This window comes from Drosophila grimshawi, unplaced genomic scaffold, assembly GCF_018153295.1.
Source record: "Drosophila grimshawi isolate 15287-2541.00 unplaced genomic scaffold, ASM1815329v1 contig_311, whole genome shotgun sequence".
NCBI classification, from domain to species: Eukaryota; Metazoa; Arthropoda; class Insecta; order Diptera; family Drosophilidae; genus Drosophila; species Drosophila grimshawi.
The window spans coordinates 29,555,001-29,576,447 of NW_025063098.1; the positions used below are offsets into that span (position 1 = coordinate 29,555,001).

General features: G+C 35.0%; 1 protein-coding gene across 1 annotated transcript in view; it reads right to left on the minus strand.

Moving 5' to 3' along the window:
* The window catches only part of LOC6569832 (zinc finger protein 1), a 36,970-nt gene extending 16,711 nt beyond the window's left edge, over positions 1-20,259 (minus strand). The window contains 3 exon segments of the mRNA XM_043215058.1: positions 1,855-2,595; positions 2,689-2,873; positions 19,978-20,259. Of these exon segments, the coding sequence (XP_043070993.1) occupies positions 1,855-2,595; positions 2,689-2,873; positions 19,978-20,080 (1,029 nt within the window). The 5' untranslated portion in view covers positions 20,081-20,259.
* Between the last annotated feature and the right edge of the window lie 1,188 nt (positions 20,260-21,447).

The window sequence follows — 21,447 nt, forward strand, 5'->3', positions numbered from 1 at the left end:
TGGTGTGGGTAGTTTGTAAGTAAGTGTTGGTCTGTCTTATCAGGGTCTGCCTGTAGCAACATTTATTTAATGCCTTATCACACGAAGAAACAACAACAGCAACAACAACAGCAACAACAACTGCACAATTGGGAGTTACGAGTGTTGTGAATGACAGACCAAGAAGAAGAAGCACACACACACACACATACACTCAAGACACAGACTTTATGATAGGCCGTTTCAGCGTGCTTGCTATCTCGCTCGCTCGCATGGCTGCCACAGGCTGGCTGGGCATATCTCTCGTACTCGGCTTCTTTTGCTCCCCTGATAATACTCTTTTTTTTTTCTTTCTCATTTTCTCTGTTTTTTTTCTCTGTTTTTTTTTTTTGGTAAACGCCTACGTTTTTATTTAATGCCAGTATTTGTTTTTTTTTTTATTATAGCGGTGTTTGCTTATCATAGTTTATAGTTGTTGTTGCTGTTGCTGTTGTTGTTGCCTTGCTGATAAACTTTACGTAAGCATATATAAATATATACAAAATATAAGAAAACCTCTCGAGTGTTGGAAAAACCTCAAGCGTAGGCTTTATCTGAATAAAAAAGAAAAAAAAGTAAAAAAGAATAAAGAAAAAAGAAAAAAACATCCACTTGCCTTGGGTCCCATGTGTTTTAGTTCTGTTTTATCTTTGGGGGGAACTTAATTATTTTCTCATTTGTTTTCGATATATATGCATTATTGTGCATGAAATAAATATACACAATTATATATATTTCTCATGTGTATTGTGTATTGTGTCAACAGGAAACGTGGGCATATTCATAAGGTTGACTTTGTGCTTGGCACCGTCTTCTTATCCGTTCCACACGTTATCGTTGCCTGCCCACTTTCCGCACACAGCAACAACAACAGCAACAGCAACAACCACAACAACAACAACAACAACAACAACAACAACAACAACAACAACCACAACAACAACAACAACTTGAACAACTTGAACAAAGCCAGCGCATTGTTTTAAAAGATGCGTTTGCTCAAAGATCAACTCAATCTCAGTCTGAGACTCAGTCTGAGTCTGAGGCAGCATTCTCCGATTTGGGATATTTATAGATCCATGCAGAAGACGACGTGTGATCAACTCGCGCACTCGACTCGTCTGAACTTTGACCCCCACCACGCAGCTGCTGGACTTGTGTAAGAAATACAATTTATCAGTCCAAATCTTTGTGTCTAGTCTGCTCGTAATTTATACAACTAAACCCAAGCACTAAGCAGACATTCTCTTATAAATATATATATATATATATTATATATCAGTTTTTCAGTAGTAAATTTATCAGAATCGGTCAGGAATTCGCCAGGGATTTGTCATACTTGGTTTAAGAATGCTTTATTCACCATTGCCAGACCAGTCGAGATAAGGAAGAACATTGTTTCATCAAAGCAATTCCTAAGAATGTCATAGCTATTTCAAATAAATGTTAATGACATCAATGACTGTTTAAAAAGAATTGTCCACGTCATTATAATAGTAGAACCCATATTTCTTCATTTCTTTCATTCGAATTTTTGAGAGAAAAAATGTGTTCTATGTTTATAATTTATATTTTGACATATTTTAATTGACATCATCTTAATAATAGAGAAATTATGGAATTATTTGGAAAAGAGAAACCTATGCCTGTGCTTTTTCTCTGAGTGTACATTCAGCATACACTTTAAAAAGATGCAATGACAAAAACATGTTTTATATTTGCAAAAGAGAGTTTTTCTACAAAAAATCATCAGCCAACTTGATGTGTATTCAAGGAATTATATAGTATATAGTCGTATATATAGGTGTAGATATATTTGTCGATCTGTCGACTCACCTGTTTGACGTTCTGGGCGATTGTGTGCTGCCGCGTCGGCGAGTGCAGCAGCTGGTGTTGCTCGAGTTGCTCGCGACTGTGGAAGGTGGCTGTGCACTGCATGCAGGGGAAGCCAGCAGCTGGGAGATCTCCGCCAGCCGTGGAGCCCGGACTGGAGGTGGAACGATGGGCACTCAAATCCAGATCGTAGGCGGAATTGCTGCCGATGCTGCTGCTGTTGCTGCTCGGCTTCTGTTGCTGCTGCTGCTGCTGCTGATGCTGCTGTTGATGTTGATGTTGGTGCAACTGTTGCTGCTGGTTGTTGGGTGAGTTGGCTGAGCGTGCCGATTGCATGGCCATCGCAGCGGCTGCCACAAATTGCAAATGGGCGGCAGGATGCGGCAGATGGGCGAACAGATCACTGGGCGTGGCGGGGGCAACGGGGGAACCCAACGAGGCAGGTGAATGTGAAATGCGTTTATTTTGATTCTTTGCCGTTTCACTATTATTATTATTATTATTGTTGATGTTGATGTTGTTATTGTGACTGTTGTTGTTGTTGTTATTGTTGTTGTTGCTTGGGGATTTGGCATAGCGAGGATTGCTGCTGCTGCTTAGATTGCTGTGCTCCTCCTCCTCGTCCTCCTCCTCCTCCTCGGGCTCCGCCTCGGGCTCGCTGTCGGGCTGAGCTGCGCCTGGATGCGGCTGCTCATAGTTCAGCTTGTCCAGCGGATGCTCGCTGGCAATGTGCTCGCTAAAGGACTGCAAATTATGCATATAAATTTGTAAATATTATTTCTATTTTTATTCATTTATTTTTGTATTTTTTTTTTAGGTTTTCTCAGCGTGACTCACCTGAAACTCGTTGAAGCGCTTGTGGCATTGGGGGCATTTGACCAGACACTCATCGGCCGCATTCGCTGTGGCGGCACTGGTTGCATGTGCCACATGCTCCGTACTGGCTGCTGCCACATTGCTCGCCTGGCTGTTGTTGTGTGTTGTGGTTTGATGATGGTGTAAACTGGACGCCAAAGAGGGAACTGCAAAGAATAATGGAGAAACAGAGAACAAATTAGATTAAGCTTGGGATTTGTAGTGAAAGATTGCACTGCGAGAAATGTGTTACTTCAAATTAACAGCTGATATTTGATATACGAAGAATTATTTATGTACACTGTTCAAAAGTTGATCAACACTTCAGTTTATCCACAACTGTTTTGAAATTACTTCTACGACAAATGCTGAAAATATCCTCAATTAACGAACTTAATCTGAATACAAAAGTATATTTCACACTAGAAATTAATGTTTATACTGGAAATAATTAATATTAAAATAAATATTAAATATTAATCTTTAAATATGAATATTTCTCTTATGTTCAATCTAAGGCTAGGTTGTTCAGTTTGCTGAATTTATTTATTTTAAAATATAATTTTAATAAATGAGATTTTTCCCGTCATTTCATTTGATTTTATCGATAACTTCATCCGTTTCGCGTACATCGATTTCGGATAGCGAAAAAGAAACCAAACTGTAAAGATATAGCCATTCAATAGATATATAATATATTTATATATATTACTGATCCACTGTACAAATTTAATTAAGATCGACGAGGAAGAAAATATTTTGTTAATCAAAATTGATTTTCATATTGAACAAACTACTATCAACAAGCAGTTGATATATGAGATATATATATATATATCTGAATATATATATATATATATATAGTGTAACTCCCAGTTTATCTCCCTTGAGAAAATAATGCTAATTGGCTTCAATATGAAATATATGGCAAACTAAGAAGCCAGAATTGAAGGTCATTTTAAGCAACTCAAGCGATTTTGGTATATTTGTTGCGTGCTCAGCTCAAGCTAAAAAAAAAAATTAACTTAATTTATTTATTTACTCAATGTGCACTAAAATTAGTAAACAAATCGATTTTCAGTTTGAAAAAAGTAACGTTTTTTCATTGGAAACTGAGAGCCAGCCATTTTGGCGCAATAAAGGCGCATGTTTTAATGAAAACAAATTAACTGTGAGATCTGCACTGGCGATAAGACTTGAATGGAATGCCACACAACGAGGCAAAGGGGAGGGGCACGCAACCATTAAGTTGCCGTGTGGCATTCAGCCAGGCAGCCAGGCAGGCAGGCAAACTTTAGAGTCGCCTCGCAGAAAGCAAAGATCAACTTTAATTTCGTGGCAAATCAACTTGCCAAACTCAATGCTACACAGCAGAGAAGCCCCAACAAGAGGCACAACTCTTTATCCCCTGCCCCCCCTCTCCCCCTACCCCCTCAGCTGCCACAGCCTTTGACTTATTGGCATTGTGGCTTGGCGTTGCCTTCACGCAACGTTTCCACGTAAAAGGCGATGATCTCATGCGCCAATCAAAAAACTGAAGAAAAAAAAATGAAAAAAGAAAAAAGGAAATATTTAAAAAAAAAGAGTGGAACTGGTTTTCACACACACACACACACACACACAGAGAGAGAGAGAGAGACTGAAGAGTCGACTCTTAATCAGTTTAAAAAAGCGTTCAAGCATGCGAAAAGGGAGATCATAAAAAACGCACACAACAAAAAACACACACACACACAACAAAAAACACACACACAAGTTGAAGATGGAAAAGAAAAAAAAAAGAAAAAATGAAAAAAATGTATCTTGAAGATTGCTTTGTTCAATGACGACGACGACGTCGCTGGCGATGCCGAGGGTCAGCCAATTGCTATACACACACACACACACACACACACACACGCACACACACACGCAGAGAAGTGTGTGTGTGAGATACTTATGGCCGCTGAGTCGCTTGGTAAATAAGCAACTTTGTTGTAGATGCTACATTCGCCTGGGGCACGTTGCAAGGTACAAAATGGAGTTCAGTTTTCTGTATCTCACAATGGGAGTCTTTGTTGTAGCTGTTGCCGTTGCCGTTGCCGCTGTGGCAGTTGCAGTTGCAGTTGTTGCTGTAGCTGTTGTTGCTATTTGATCGCTACCTTAATTTAAGCCAATTAACCGCCTGCAGACAGGCAGACAGTCCGACAGACGACAGGGGACAGAGGACAGGGGACAGAGGACAGAAGGCGGTGGACAGACAGACGCCGCTTCATAGGGGCACTCACATGTGCAGCGTTGCTAAATTAATGGCTCTGTGGTACCTTGCAGCTTTAACAGCTACATACACTCGAAGAAAATGCCTGCTGCTTTTGAATTCGAAAAGTTATACAAGCAAAGAAATTTGATTATTCAATTTCTTAGTCACAAAGCGACAAGTTGTTCTTGAATCAGATTATAAATTGTGTTCAAAGTCAAAATCGATTATGAATATTTGATGCACTCGAAGAAAACAGCTGCAATAAGTTAGTAAGTATAAAAGTTCTTCAACTCAAGCTCGATTCCTCAAATATTGATTACAATTTGTTGTAAATTATTCTCAAAGTCAAAATCAATTAATAATATTACATACACTCGAAGAAAACTAGTGCTATAATTGCGTTCTACAAATGATTCAAGTAAAATGCGTTCTTAAACTAAAAGTGTTCCTCTGATTTCGACTACAACTTATTCTTGATTGATCACAATTCATTCTTGAATTGAAAATTGATTGTTGATGATGGATTAATAAGAACAAACGCCCTCCTCCATTTCTAACGGTTGATTAATCTTTAATCATGATTGAAGCACAGAGTTACCATTCCCATTCCCATTCATTAACAAAGTACTTATTTCAATGAATATACAAGGAATGGTATTACTTAAGTATTTCTACTACTTCAAATGAAAAGCAGATTGCCTTCGAGACAAGGCTGAGAACAATTGTCCTTCATTTAATGTCCTTCATTTAAATAATAAAAATCTCTTTAAATTAAGAAATTCGCTTTTTCCCATTTGACATTTGAGCTTGATTCAAGTACAAAATTCCCAGCGATTTTTCACAGTGCACACACAACTATATTCTATAGCCGTATCTCGTATCTCGTATCTTGTATCTTGTATCTTGTATCTTGTTGCTTGTGTGACTGGCCCACCAATCAACAACAATCTGCGGCGAGTTCGTTGCACGTTTGTCTAATATTTTTTCTTTTCTTTTCTTTTATTTTTTATTTCTCATTTTTATTATTTTCACTTTCGATAGTTTTGCTTCTTCTTAATGGTTTTTATTGATATTACGCAGTTAATTGATTCGGATACAGTTTGATTTGAGTTTACACAGCTGCGGGTCTGCAGTACTCATATATATATTTAGTACTGAATATATATGTATATATCTATATATATATATTTGTATTTAATGCCCGCATTGAATTATTAAAATAGCCAAATTCGAGCTGATCGCACTAATCAGAATTTAGTTGCAAATGTCTCCTGGGACCTATTTTAAATGTCATTAAATTAATATGTTAATAAAAAGAAGACAGCTGCTTTTGTATTACAGCACTTTTGTTTGCATTTCAGTTCATTAATATTAGTATACATATATATATATATATGTATATATATATGCATGTATATAATTTTGAAATTTATTTCATGCTGCCTGCTTAATGACGCTTTTATTAAATGAATCTGTCGGCCATTTGCTCATCTTAATAAAATATGCAAGTTGTTAAAATTCAAACCACAAAGAATACAACAAAAAAAAGAACAAAAACAAAAACAAAAACAATAATAATGCTATATTAAAAGACGAAACAAATTTTATGGCTTTTTTCATCATCATCAACAAACGACGGGCTGAAATGATGGGTGTGCGTGTGTGTGTGTGTTGTGTGTGTGTGTTGAGTGTGTGACACTCAACACTCAACAAGTGTGTCACCAGCTCATTTAGTTCAATCAATTTTTCATAACAGAAATTATTAACGCAACGTGAAAAAAGTCGTTTCACATTTTACACTTATCACCAAATACCCTGTAACCATTAAAAAGTGCTCAAACACGAGGTATATTTGAGTTGTGCTTGTGTGAAAAAAAAGGGGAATTCTATCTCAATTTTTGGCATATCCAAAAATTTGGCAAATATTTTTAAGTTTATTTCTTAAACAGACTTTGCAATTGAATTTGATTGAATTTGATAGACACACGCAACTTGTAATTTGACTGCAGCTACAGGGCATCTGTGAGTCGTGTATGCTCGTAGCTGTTAATGTTTTGATTATTTCATGTGTAAGCCCAAACGGTATTGAAATATTGAAAGTGTCCGCAAATTAATTTCAATTTGTGAAAAGCCAAACGAATAAAAAAACACAAAACAAAAGATGACCAAACGAATTTTGATAGTCGCATCAAATATTAATGTTATTGTTGCTATTGTTGTTGTTGTTGTTGTTGATGCTATTTGTTGTTGTTGTTGGTGGGCAACTATTTGGCGCTTACGCACGCCAATTGAAGTTGATTGATAGTATTTTCTAGTTGGGCTAGAAATAAAGCATTAAAGTTGAAATTCATTTTTGTTTCCAGCTTGAAAATATGCTGAGCATCTTAATCTTTGCTGATTGATTTTAAAGATTGCTTCTCTGTTTCCCTGTGGCTTTTTTTACAGATTATAAAATGCAGCTGTTGGTGGTAGTTTAGGAGCAACTAGTTTTTTGCATTCATTCAGACATAGTTTATGTGGCCAATAAATAAAAACACCTGTTGACTTGCAACATAAACTCAAACGGAAATATATAAATACATATAAAATGCTAATAGATGCGACACAAATGTTTATAAAAATGACAACTTTTATGATCTCTAAAACACAAGCCGAAATCGTATCAAAAATTGTTGGAAATGCCAAATACACTTGGGGAAAATACATAAAGATAACTGAAAGGCAAAATATGATTGAAGAGTTTTTGAATGCCAGAATTAAAATCAGAATATGAAATTGATAAGTACGAAAATAAACTTGATTAAAGATTGCTTTTCTGGGAATTTGTGCTTGGCTTAAGATTTTTCCATTTAAAGAATATATTTTTGATTTTTGATAATGCTTTGAATAAATGGCGGCAGTTGACTTAACATTTTTGGAATTGGAATTAAGCTGAAAAGTGGGAAAATTAACTTAATTAAAGATTGTTAATAATAATCTTAAAATGGTTATTATTGAGATTTTTTACTTGAATTATATTCTTGAATTGTTGTCATTTCTTTAAGTGTGTGTGAAAATGATTTTTATTAATAGCGGAAACTAATTTGTGAATTTTGTGTTGCCCAAAAAAATATGACAAAATATGAGAAGTAGAAAGTTTAACTTGACTAAAGTTTTTATTATTAATTTGTAGATCAATGAACTTTAGCTGAGAAATTATATATTATATATTTGTACTTGGAATATAGTCTCTTTTTTTCTTTGTAAAATGGCGAAAGTTGATTTATGAATTTTGTACAAATTAGAAGTAAAGTAATAAAAACTTGGATTAACTTTAAGTATTTGAAATATATATTAATGATTTTTATTCATTTTTTAACTGTGTATAGTTGGGGAAAATGCTTTAACGGCTTCAAAGTCGCAAATATTTTGACAGCGGCAATTTTTGATAGCTGGCCCAAAAAAATTGATGCCGCACACGTTTGCCAACAAGCAACAATAACAATAACATTTGAGAATAATAAAAAATATATATATATGAAAATCTGTGATAGCAGCTGCTGCTGCTGCTGCTGCTGCTGGTTGTTCTTTGTTGTGGCACACACGAGTTGCACAACTTTTGCGGTCGGCAGCAGAGAAATTGGTGTCAATGCTGGTTTCACCTGTGCAACACGCGCAACCCACGAAAGGGGCAAAAGTGGGTGGTGATTTAGATTATAAATAATATGCGGACGTCTAACGGCGACAGATACATTTTTATCTGTGTGTGCCCAACTTTATCTGTATCTTTTAGTTGTTGTTAGTTTTGGTTTATTTCGTTTGTTTTTTTTGTTTTTTTGTTGTTGTTGTTGTTGGACGTTCCACTAATTTTATGTGCTTTTTATTGCCAGCTTTTTATTACCCCAGACATTTTTTAGCTAAGCTCGGTTAATGCAAATTTATTTATTTCGTTTCATTTCGCTTTGCCATCTTTTAAGTTATTTTCTTCAACACTTCTCTGTGTGATTTCTGTGATATTTGTGCTTTTTTTGTTTTTGTTGATTTTTAATGTGATTTTCACGTTTAATTTATGAGTGGCGGTTGCTGGCGGACAGCTTTTACCTGCTGCTTGGTGTGGAAGCATTTCTCATGCTCATTTGGCTGTCAGTTTTTAAAGTGTTTTTAATATTTCAATGACAGGCGCTTGTCAAACCACCACAAACAAACAGAAATGTAAACCGATGACATTTTTTACCAACAAAAAAAAAAACAAAAAAAAAAAATACAAACTAAAGAAACGTTTTTCAGGTAAGGCAAATTTGTTGTTACTTTTAACAAATTCTAATTGTTTAATTGTTGTTGGGAAATCGCTGACGCAGTTGCAGACAAATGGCCGACAGGTGGCGCTGTCGTCGTTTTCAATGACAATCGCTTTTTGAGTTGTTGTTGTTGTCGTTGTTGTTGTTGTTGTTGTTGTTGCTGTTGTGTAAAATAATAAACATAAATTTTAGCACTTAATTAAAAACAGATGCACTCGCTCATTTGCAGCACAGTTTTAGCATATCCATTTAAATAAATAACGCATTAAATTAGCTGCAGACGTCGACAAAGTTGCCTCTATTCAAAAATGTAAGCGACACCTCACTTAAAGCATTTAATTTATGTTTACCATCAAATGCGTAAAACTAAACTTTATTTATAATAGTCTCCATTGACAAAAAAATGTGTGCAACAAGCTCCCATTTCCATTGCCATTTCCCATATCGCATTCCTTTTTTTTTTTTGGGCCTGGGAAAGTTTACAATTTGCTTTTAGCTGGCAATGCTGTTGTCTGTCTCTGTTTCTGCCTCTGCTTCTTCCACTAATTCTTCTGCTTCTTCATCTTCTTCTTTTGCGCTGTCCGTTCTCAAGTGGCACTTGAGCCGCATATGAAAAACATATGCCCAGCACAGAGCGAGAGCGAGAGAGACAGAGCGAGAAAGAGAGAGAGAGACAACGCACTTAAAAGGCCCAAGGCATATAAAGGTGCATATGAGTCGCAGCGTATGTATGTCTCTATATACACTGAGAAAAAAAACATATACATATAATATATTGTGTGGTAAATTAAAAGTGCGACTGAGTTGAAATCTTCGTCTGCATTTCTTATGCGATCTTTAGGAAACTTGCACAGTTTATCCATAATATTTCGGGGCATATTATTTATCAATTGTAATGCTCTAAATTTGCAGTAATGGATTTTACGGCTATCGTTATAAATTATAAATTATATTATTATAATAAAATAAATAATTAGATAAACTTGCGCTGCGTAGGATTTACAAGAATTTCTATACCAAATTTGATGTCTTTAGTTTTTATAGATTCCGAGCATTTATATAAAATAGATAAATAAAAATAAAATGTTGTACATTTAAAATGCTTCAACATTTGCTGCACGAGTTGATTTATAGCTATCATATAGCATATCGATTTGCAGTTATCGAAAATGGTTGCAGTTATCGATAACATGAAATAAACTTGAGCTGCCAAAGGCCTCGATACTTGATACTGTTCACGAATGTATATGCTTTAAGATGTTGCAAATGCATTTGCTTAATGTCAAATTGTCACAAGATTTTTGTTGAGATGACATAAATATATGTACAATTGTATTGATGAAGCTCATCAATTATTTGTTGCCCAATTTTTCTGTCAGTGTATAAACATGCATAGATATGTATATATAAGTGGTGCATGTGCTCGGTTACAGACGTGGGCACAAAGGTGGCTTAGGTAAGCGCAGGCAATGCGAGCGACTGCCTCAAGTGGCAATGCCAAAGGTGGCAGCCACAAGGAGAGCAGAGACTCGACGACTGCGACTATAAATAGAGAGAATCGGGCAAGAGTCGACCAAGGCAGGCAGGGAGTGAGAGGAGTCGGAGTCGAGTAGAGTCCAAAACAACCGGAGGAGAAACTGCACCAACGCCGAGGCATTTTGTTGCCCTTTACTTGATTTTTATTTATTTGTGCAACGCATTTTAAACTGCTGCTGCTGCTGCAGCTTCTTTTGCTGCTGCTGCTGCTGCTGCTGCTGCAACGTTTATTTTATTTGTAGCATTTTGCTTTGCTGAGTGTGAAATTTTAATAGCCAACCGAGCCGTGTCCGTCACTGAATAGAGTTTCGACTCCTGCTGCTGCTGCTGCTGCTGGTGCTGTTTGTGCTGCTTGTTCTTCTGGGCATATGTGTGTCCTCTGTCAGGCAGGCAGCTTGTGCACATGCATCTTGCCGCGTCTTTTTCCCTCAACTCTATTTTTGTGTGCTTTACCTTGAAATAGTCTACAGACTGCGTAGGCGGCATTTTTTTTGCCTGCTGCACATTCAACTTGCAATTAGGCAAAATATGCCAACGTAAAATTGTTAAAAATATATATTTACATATATATATACATGTATATATATCCACAACAATTTGAGCAGCTGTGAACATTTATAAGGAGGGAGTCGCAAGAGCTGTTGACAAGCTGCAGAGATGCCCACAAGTTGCATGTAGAAAAAACATGACTGCAAACTAAACTGCATTTGTCGTTTGCACTTGCAGCTAATAAGATATTGAACAATTTGTTGAGGGAGTTATTCATGCCTCTAATTCCACTAAGAAATTTGTGAAAATCAAAAAAAGAATGAATAAAAATGTGGAATAAATCTGGGCGTATTAAAACTGTCAGCCATATTTTGAACAGCCAGGCTTAGGGTATCTGCTAGCCGAGCTGACCCGTCTAGCGTCTTCTAATTTATTTGTATTATAATCCGGCTATTGTCTAGCTTTAAGTGTAGTTGGTATGTTTTACAACAAACACTTATTTTTAGCTGTGACACTTTATTTATTTGATATGAGCACTTTTGCTAAAATGTGTCTGCTTTCTAACCCCAAAAAGATGCAAAAATTAAATGCTATTTATTTGAAAGGACTCAGTTTCGTTCACAATTCGGGCTCGGAGCTAATTGATATGCGCAGATAATAAATTCTCAGTGCACGCTGCTCAAAGCCAAATGAAATGTAATGAATAAGTTCATTTTTGTTGTTGTTTCGACTATTTTTTTGTTTGTTTTAAACTTTTAACAATTATTGTGCAATTGTGCGAAATTTATTGCAATTGAACGGCAATCAGAGTGTAACCAATGCGAGTGCCTCTTTGCCAACTTGCCAACTTGCCACCTTGCCACCTTGCCACTTGCCACACTCCTCGCACCCAGTTGCCAGTTAACAAAAATCGTTTACATGTTAAATTGTGCCTGGCAAGCGTTAAGAGCACACTTTGAATATCGACTCCAACCAAAGCCATAAAACAGTGTTGCAACTGCCCCCCACCCTGCACCTGCACCACTGCCACTGTTGCTGCCACTGCTGCTGCTGCTGCTGCTGCTGCTGCAATTTTCAATGCCCTTTGGCTACACCTTATGGGTTGGCCGCGTTCGCTTTGTTTGCGCCTCGATTTCGGTTTTTTGTTATATATTTTTTTGGCACTTTTTTGTCCGCTTTTTTTATTTTTATTTTTATTTTTTCTTTATATATTTTTGTATCTTTTGTTTTTTTTTTTGTGGGGCGTTGTTGTCTCGTCGTGTGGCCGGCATTAAATAAATAAGCAAATAAAACCAAAAAGGAATAACAGCTGTAACGCCATTTTTTTCGGCAGTCTGTGTTTGGGGGTGGGGGTTGGGGGTTGGGGGTGTGGAGACTTAGGGGTAGCTGCTGGCAGCTCGTTCAAACATTCCGTGCAATTTTCACTTTACAACTGTTTCAAAGTTATCTTTGTTTCAATTGTGTCTGTGTGTTGCACACAAAGGCCTGAACAACAGCATGGAAAAAAAAATAAATATAAAAAATAATATTGGCAAACAATTTACTTGTGAGCCAAAACAACAACAACACAGCACAACACAAAAAAAAAAACAGTAAACAAATAGCAAAGAAGCAAAAAAAAGTGTGGCAAATAATTTGCACAAAGCTCTGCGGCAGGTTGTAAAAAAGGAGTCGAATGATATCAAAGTAATTTCCAGTACCTTTGGCAGCATTTGGCCATTGATTTATTGTCTTGGCGCGGACTGTGTGCGGACTTCAATTGAGTGTTAAAGTTGAAATGTGTGAATGAAAAATATTTGCCTGACTTAAATTGAAACAAGAAAACATAAATTTGTTCAACTTTAAAGGATTGAATAAATTAAAAATAAAAGTTTGACTTAAGTCGAATAAAAAAAAATTGATTAAAGGTTAATTTTTTATTTTATTTTTATATTAAATAAATCAAGTATACATTTTGAAGTGAGGCATAATAATAATAATTAATATTTGATTCAAGTTTTTTATTTTAAGCAAAGAGAGAAAAAGGCAACAATTTTATTTCACTTTTTATTTATACTTAAGTTAAGCGCATATATTTCATTTATGCACTTAATTTGTTTTTGCTCATTGATTTATAATCTTGGCGCGGCAAGGCAGTATTTAAAAATGAACTGAAATTAATTATAAAAAATATATATTTTAAGTAATAAAAAAATGGAATTTTTTTTTCGTCTTTTTCGCACTCTTTGCTTATATTTAATTATTGGTTTCTTTTTTCTATTATTTAATATATATTTATATTGATCTAAATATTTTTTTTTGTGTCTTTCTGTTTATATTTGCTTGGCCAAAGCAACAGCGCTTGGCAACTGCTCAAAAGTGTAGCCAACGACTAGACAAACACACACAGATACACACACACACAGATACACACACACAGAGATACACACACCTATTGAGATACGATCAGAGCATCTTTGCTTAGGCAAACAAGTTGTCTTGAGGATAATTGTGCTTTTGGGCATATTAATCATTTTGTTTGTGCGCCTGCCACTTGCAAAATAGTTGAGCAGAAGTTTGTTTAATTTCGATTACCAGCACACACAGGAGATTGTAGACAGGAGAGTGGAGAGTGGAGAGAGGAGAGAGGTGTGTCAACGTGAGGAGACATCCGAGGACGAGTTGGACGAGCATTTATAAATGGCAGCACCGACAGCACCAGCATATAAAACTGACATTCACTGACGGCACAAAATGATTAATTAGCAGCGTCCTCCTCCTAAACCCAGTCGAAATACTGAGAGAATCACAGAGAAGCTGCCCAGATAAATGATACGACGCTGCTGGTTGTGCGTGTGTTCAAAATATGCCCCAAGGATTTGTTTGGTTAATGAAAAAAGTGTACAGAAATTGCAAACATAAAAAATATTGAGAACTCGACTAGCAAATGCCCTCAATATCAAACTGAACAACAAAAATGCTGTAGTCGTTAAATATTTTATTATTTATATCCCATTCTATATTTATTTTATATATTATATTATTTATATTTTATGGCTATTCTGTATTTACTTTATTTATTTGATAGCTGTTCTATGTTTATTATATATTATATTTTATTTCATTTTCATTTGCTGCCTTTTTTAAAACTTTAATATACCCACATTTTGCACATTTTTAATGGTTTGACTGCACTGGAAATAAGTTATAGTTGGGGGTGGATCGATTTGTGTGGGGTGTATTGATAGATAAAAGTCTAATTCGAAATAATTGTTTTGATTTACAGAGGTACACAATCAGAGTGCGAAACGCCCTTTTAAATAGTAATTTATATTTGAGTAGAAAAACTGATCAACAAAATATGGAATCAGAAATTGTTAAATGCTTTTACGTAAATAAAGATAAAATGCAATTTTTAGCTGCACATATTGATAGCCATAGAGCAGTAATCTGACTCTTAAATATTGTGTTATTATTATTGACAAAAGATTGATGAAACATAAAATAAATTAGCAGTTAAGTGAAAAGAAAAATACATTTTGCTAAAGCAGTTTTTTGTTGTTTTTGATTATCGAATTTAGAGGCTAGTTGAAAAAGCAAAAACTAAATAGTGATTTAAGATGTTTTGAGGAAATATATTTAGGCAACGAAGGCAACTTTTCATATTTAATTATCTAATTATATTACAAGCTAGTTCAAAAAATATTTTCAAACTAAACATCGAAAAAACTAAATAGTGATTAAAAAGATGTTTTTGTTTTGCTTGCTTGTCAGGAAATTAGCACAGCTTTCATTGATTTACTGGCCACGAGTCGGACTAAAAGCACTCAGGTGTTGGGTAAGGGGGGATATGGGGGGTGGGTGGGTGGCGTTACCAAATACATAATTTGTGTGTAGGTGATAACAGAGCGACAGACAGGTTTTTAGCTCGCCTGTTTGTAGCCCAAAATCATTTTTGATTTATGACATTTTGGAGCAATTTCGAAACGCGACAAAACACACACAAAAAATGAAGAAGAGAAAAAACCAAAACCAAAGCGAGAAGCAAGCAGCAAGAAGCAAGCAGCAAGCAGAGAAGTGAACAGTGAACAGCATTTTCAATGTAGCTGGCGATTAATACACATCGCGGTCGCAGCTGCCCAATGACATCAAAAAGATGCTGCCCAGACGAACAACAAACAACAAACAACCGGAAAAGATACACAGATACATTCTGTATCTTTTGCCTACATAGTTAGTTAAGTATCTACAACATATATATACATATAAATATATATTTATATGTGTGTGTGTGTGTGTGTGTGTGTGGGGCAACCTGTGCAAGATTCTTTTCTGCTGTCTTCTGTCTTCTGATCGATCGATTAGCTGCGCTGTCTGCTCGCTGGCTTTTAGCAGATATCCAGCAACAACAGTTACAACAACAACAACAAATGATACAACAACAAAAGATACAACAACAACAACAACATTCAGCTTGCCACACGGTGGAAAGAAAGCACAGGGCGCTACTTAAATGTCCATAAATTATAATTTATTGTTTGGCCTCTGCGCACGGGCATTAGAATTAGAAAGCAAGTTAGCGTGTAGCAGACTAGAGTGTGCCCGACTAGCAGATACTCTGTGAGCACAGCTATTAGCTGAATAGTATTTTTTGTTATACTTTTTTAGAGCCCATAGCTCTTTCATCAGTCCAACTTTCAATTCGTCTAATGTGCTATGTTAAATATATATATTTAATATATTTCTATATTATTTTTTAATTTAATATTCTACTTGGCTTACTCATTTTTTATTTTATATCATTTAATTTTAAGCTTTAAATATTGTTGTGAATTTAATTTAATATTTTTAAGTATTCGTTGTATATCATTAAACTTACAACTTTTATTTTCTTTTTAAAATTAATTTAGAATTGATCAATTGTTCATATTTGGTTGTATATCGTTTAATTCAAAACGTTTATTGTCTTTTTATATTTTTAATTTAAAATTTGAATAATTCAAAACCCTTTTAAAAATTTGTGGACTTTTTCTAGTCCACATAAAAATATGCTTGGTAAAATCGATATTTCTTAGCCGATCTTAATGGAGTGTGTACACTTGGTGAATATATATTAATTGGAGGGATATAACTAACTATAACTATAACTCATTATATATATATATATATACTATACTTGTGTGTTTTATTGTCTTCAATAAACCCTGTTAATTAACTTTTGCAGTTATAGGGTATAAAAGCGAGAGTCGTTTTTTAGATGCTTGGATCATGGATGGATTCTGATATATATATAATATATACACATATATTGATATGTATATATAGTTATATTTTATTTATGTAAAGCTTCAAACCACAACACTTGACTTACAAATATTTTGTGCACATTAATAATGATTAACGCACAATTTGAACAGCATTCAAAATAGCTGCAACAAATTTACTAAATAAATCTAAAAAGTGGTTAAAAAAAGAGCTGAGATTATGCTGAAAGCATAGACAAACAGAATTGAAAAATTTCATTTAACATTTCTTTACACAAAATCAATCACACGAAAACTTTTGTAAAATTCCGTGTAGGTGTTTTTTGAGTTTTTTGTGTTTTTTGCTTTAAATTGATGGCATGCAAAGAAATGTATACCTATTTGTTATGGCTATAAATACGATATATTAGCTATTGGCTGACAAGTTAAGAAACTGCCCTCGTTTGCCAGGGGGGGAATGGGGGTTTTCTCCGTCCCCCGCCTCGTTGAACATGTGCAATTAATCCGTATGTTTAACGCTGCTTATTAATTGTCACAGCTCTCAGTCGAATTTGTGGATGGAACGTGGGCAGTTTGGAATCGTCTGTCTATATTGGATATTGCGCCATAAATTTGTAGCTCATTTTCAGACGTTTCTTTTTTTTTTCATTCGATTTTCCAATTTTCCAATTTTCCATTTGAATTTGTTTTTATGCGCTGCATTTGTTAACACCTTCACTTTAGTCGAAAGCGCTGATGAGCTGCGCCCACTGACAGCTTTATGTTTTGTTTACACTTTGATTGGCTGCCCAGCAAATTGTTCAACAACTTTTCGTAATGGCCCGAAACCAAACCAAACACAAGCGAGGCAACACAGAAAGAAAACAACAACAACAAAGCAACATACCCTCCATCAATCAATGGCCAAAAGCAAAAACAGGTTTTGGCCCAAAGAAGAGCAAAGAAGACGGCGACAGTTTTCTTTTCTACCTGTGCGCATGTCACACACACAGGTGAGTTACCCTAAATAGAGGTGTGTGTGTGTGTATTGGTGTGTGTGTGTGTGTTTTGTAGGAGGCGCCTCAGCACTTGACTCTCAGTAGTAGCTGCCTCTACCTGCCATCAACTAATCGGCATCTTGGCCAAGGCAACGAACCTCGTTTCTTGCCAACAAATCAAATTCCAATGCGTTTGCAATTGGTCGTCTTTCTTGATATGCAAACCAAACACAACAACGACAAATCACCCGCATACTCAAGCACAACAAACACACACACACACACACACATCACACACAAAAGAAACAAAAAATAAATAAAAACAGTTGCTGGCTGCAAAAGGTGCATGCAACCTGAGCTGATTACGTCGCAGACCCTCAGCAAAAAAGGATTCCCTTTTTTAAACAATGGCAAATATTTGATACATTTTTCAGAGTACCTTTATAAAGGATATCATAATAATAATAACAATAATTATTATGTGTGGGAGAGTGTTTTTTATATAGTGCAAAGTGTATTTTAAAGGGGCTTTTTACAGCTCTAACTAAATAAATATTGTGACAATTGAGACAAACCATTTTAAGACTTGATTGAAACACTGAAATCACTTGTCAAATATCTGACTAAAATATATAAATAAACTATATATGACAATGAGTATATATATAGAGACTATATATACAGAGTGTTGCTATATTTGTGAGACTACCTTTTTTCAATGGAAATATATAAAATCAAATATTGATTGTGGTTTTTCTAGAAGGGGTTTTTATAGATAACTAAAATACTTAAGGGAATCAGCAATTATTTATGAAGAAATAAATAACATTGAGTAAAAAGGCCAATAACTGAGAGATCATTAAAATATAACTTAATGATTGATTCATGATTTTTTGGGTTTTTTCTTCGAGTGAAATGAAGTGTTTTTTAAAAGGTTTCCAAATAAGATACTGAAGAGGCTACAAAACAATTATAAATAAATTAAATAAGTAGTCAATATCGAACCATGGCCAAACAATTTGAAGACTCAGTTAAAATAATGTGCAGCTCACTAAAATCACTTGCCAAATATCTGAGTAGGTTAGTAATTATATACATAGACTATATGTCAAGGATATTATTATATATAAGAGTCTACCTTTTAGCAGAATTATAAATAATTAATAGTTAATTAATAGTTAATTACGCACATAGCGTTGCTTTTTGATTAGTTTTAATAGAGCAAATTAGCTGATCAAAATTGATTGTGTAAAAAATATTTAGGATTTATCTTGTATATTAAATGATAAATTAATAAAGCTGAGTACAATTATAAGTTAAATTTTGTGTGTCTTTGTTTAAGTAAGGAATATGGATGAAGTCCTTAGATGAACTATTAAAAATGTCGCAGAACTATTAAATGGATTATGGATTATACAATTAAATGATATATTGAACGCTTAAAAAATGTTATTCCTTTCAGTAAAATCTTGATATGAATTGTTTATAAATGTTACTCTCATTTACTGTTATATATAAAGTATTAACAAATGTGGCTCATATAGTAAAATCAGTATATAAATGAACTAATTTGAGCTCAATTAAAGAGCAGTTGGTCTAAATATATATTAAATATTAATTATGTTATATTATAATACAAATTAGCAATTTTAATATAATGTAAAATAATTAATATTTAATATATATTGACTATTGTAATATAATATAATGTAATTGATTTAGTATAATATAATATAAATAATATTTATTATATGTGGATTAGCTGCTCTCTAAAATCTTTTCTTAAATTGTTCCTGCCTAAGTTGCCCCTTTTCAAGTAGAGTGTTGCATGAGTGTGTGTGTTCTGTGTGTGTGTGTTTGTGTGTGTGTGTGGGTCTCATAGGTGTTTATTTTCAAAAACTGATGCAGTAGGTGATTAAAGAACGAGCTGAGCTGAGCTGAGCTGAGCATTGAGTGTTGAGTGTTGAACGTTGAACGTTGCTTGTGGCAACTCAAAACAAAAAAGGTTTCTCAGCTCTCAGTTCTCGAAGCGTAGGCGGAGGTAATGAAAATGAAAATTGGAAATCCGATGCCGCCACAAAAGAAACGATCGTTTCTTGAGTGTGTGTGATATTTACTGATATGGTCTATATATATATGTATGTATATATATATATATATATGTGTGCATATATATATGTATTTGTGTTTAAGGTGAATTTTTCGTTGATCGTCGATCGCTGCTCGCATTGGAAGACCACACAAAAGCCGCTAGAAAATGGCGGCATTTCCAGCTAACTGGAACTGGAATCGAGTAGAATTGAATTGAATCTGAGAGCGACGCTTTTGCATTTTGGCGCGCTTTGTTTAACTTGAATGAATATTGAATAAACACACAACACACACACACACACACACACACGCAGACAGAGTTCAATTGCATTTTTTAAGTGCTGATAATGCAAAAAAGTTTGATTTTTGATTGGCTGACTTTGGATGAGTCATCTTTGCGGGGGGAGGGGTAAACTTACACTGCATGGAGAAGGCTGTAGAAGATGGCATACTCTGCTGTATTATTATGTTATCCTCTTGGCCAAAACAACGTGTAGACGATGGCGCCAAACAGGACAACATTGGAATGCTTTTTTTTCTCTGCTTACGCTTTTTTTAATATAATTTTTATTTATATTTGTATTATTTCACAGTAGTTTGTGTTTGGTTGGAGTTTGTTGTTTGTTGTTTATGTAGTATTTAAGCACACACGTTTAGCGGCCATTTGGGCTGGTTTTTTAAATTTATTTTTATTTGTATATATTTTTTAAATATTATTTTTATATTTGCTAAAACATTTTGTGCACTTTTTGTGTTTTGTTTTTGAGCACTTTGCGCGTTTGTTGTTATTTATTTATTATTATTTTTGTTATTTATTTATGTATTTTTATTCATATTTTCTTTGTTACTTCACGCGTTCAACTGCAAAACGAATTTTTTGTCGAAGACTCGATAGAAATTTGTTGTGTTGTTGTTGGCTTTTTTTCGCTCAGTGTGCGCTGTGTGTGTGGGAGCAGCGCGTGTGCGGCCGACGCGACGTCTAAAATTCAACTAACGCTTTCTGTTGATTTCTGTTTGCTACGTTGGCCTCAGCTTCCACACACACACACACTCGTACACAGAAACACACACAGGCACACATAACAAATGTTCGCTCTCTCATTCGCTTGCTCGCTCTCGCTCTCACTCTCGCGTTCGCTTGCTCTCTCTCACACAGAAGAGATTTGCTGTATGTGTGTGTGTGTCACCCATACACCAATAACAGTCAGTCAGCAACGGCCAACGTGTAACGGTGCGCACCGTCTGTGCCTGTGTCAGTGTGCATGTGTGTGTGCGTGCGTGCGCTGCCGAGGTGATATGCTGGCAGCCGCAGCAGCAGCAGCAGCGTCGTCCTCGTCTACACCCCCATTCCCTGTTACTGCTAGCAGTGTATATGTGTGTGTTTGTGTGCTGCGACGCTCTCCAATTGGAGAGAGTGATTTGATGGTTAACAGTTGGCTGTTAACATGCCTGGGGATGTGCCTTTTATCGTATGCTGTTGGGGCGCTGTTACTGTTCGACTGATGTTCTCAACATGCCGCTTACGTTACGATATTGCCGTGCGACGTAAGCGCTTTACGTTTTGGCTTCTCTGTTAAATAAAATAAAATGCTAAATTATATATATATATATATATATAATAAAATAATTTTGAATAATTTCTGCTGATTTGATTGTTTATTAAAATTGTAGTTTTTAGCAAATCATTCAAATTAATTAATTTCTCAATTTAAATATTTGTTGTTATTGTATTTTTCTCGGAATATTGTTATTATAATTATTTCCACAAAGTCGATAGTTTTATTTTTCTTATTCTTTATTATTCTTGAGTTTATTATTTAAATAATTTCATAGTTGCAATAAACAATTTTTAATTCCGGATTTCTCAACTCCGAATTCTTGGTAATAAT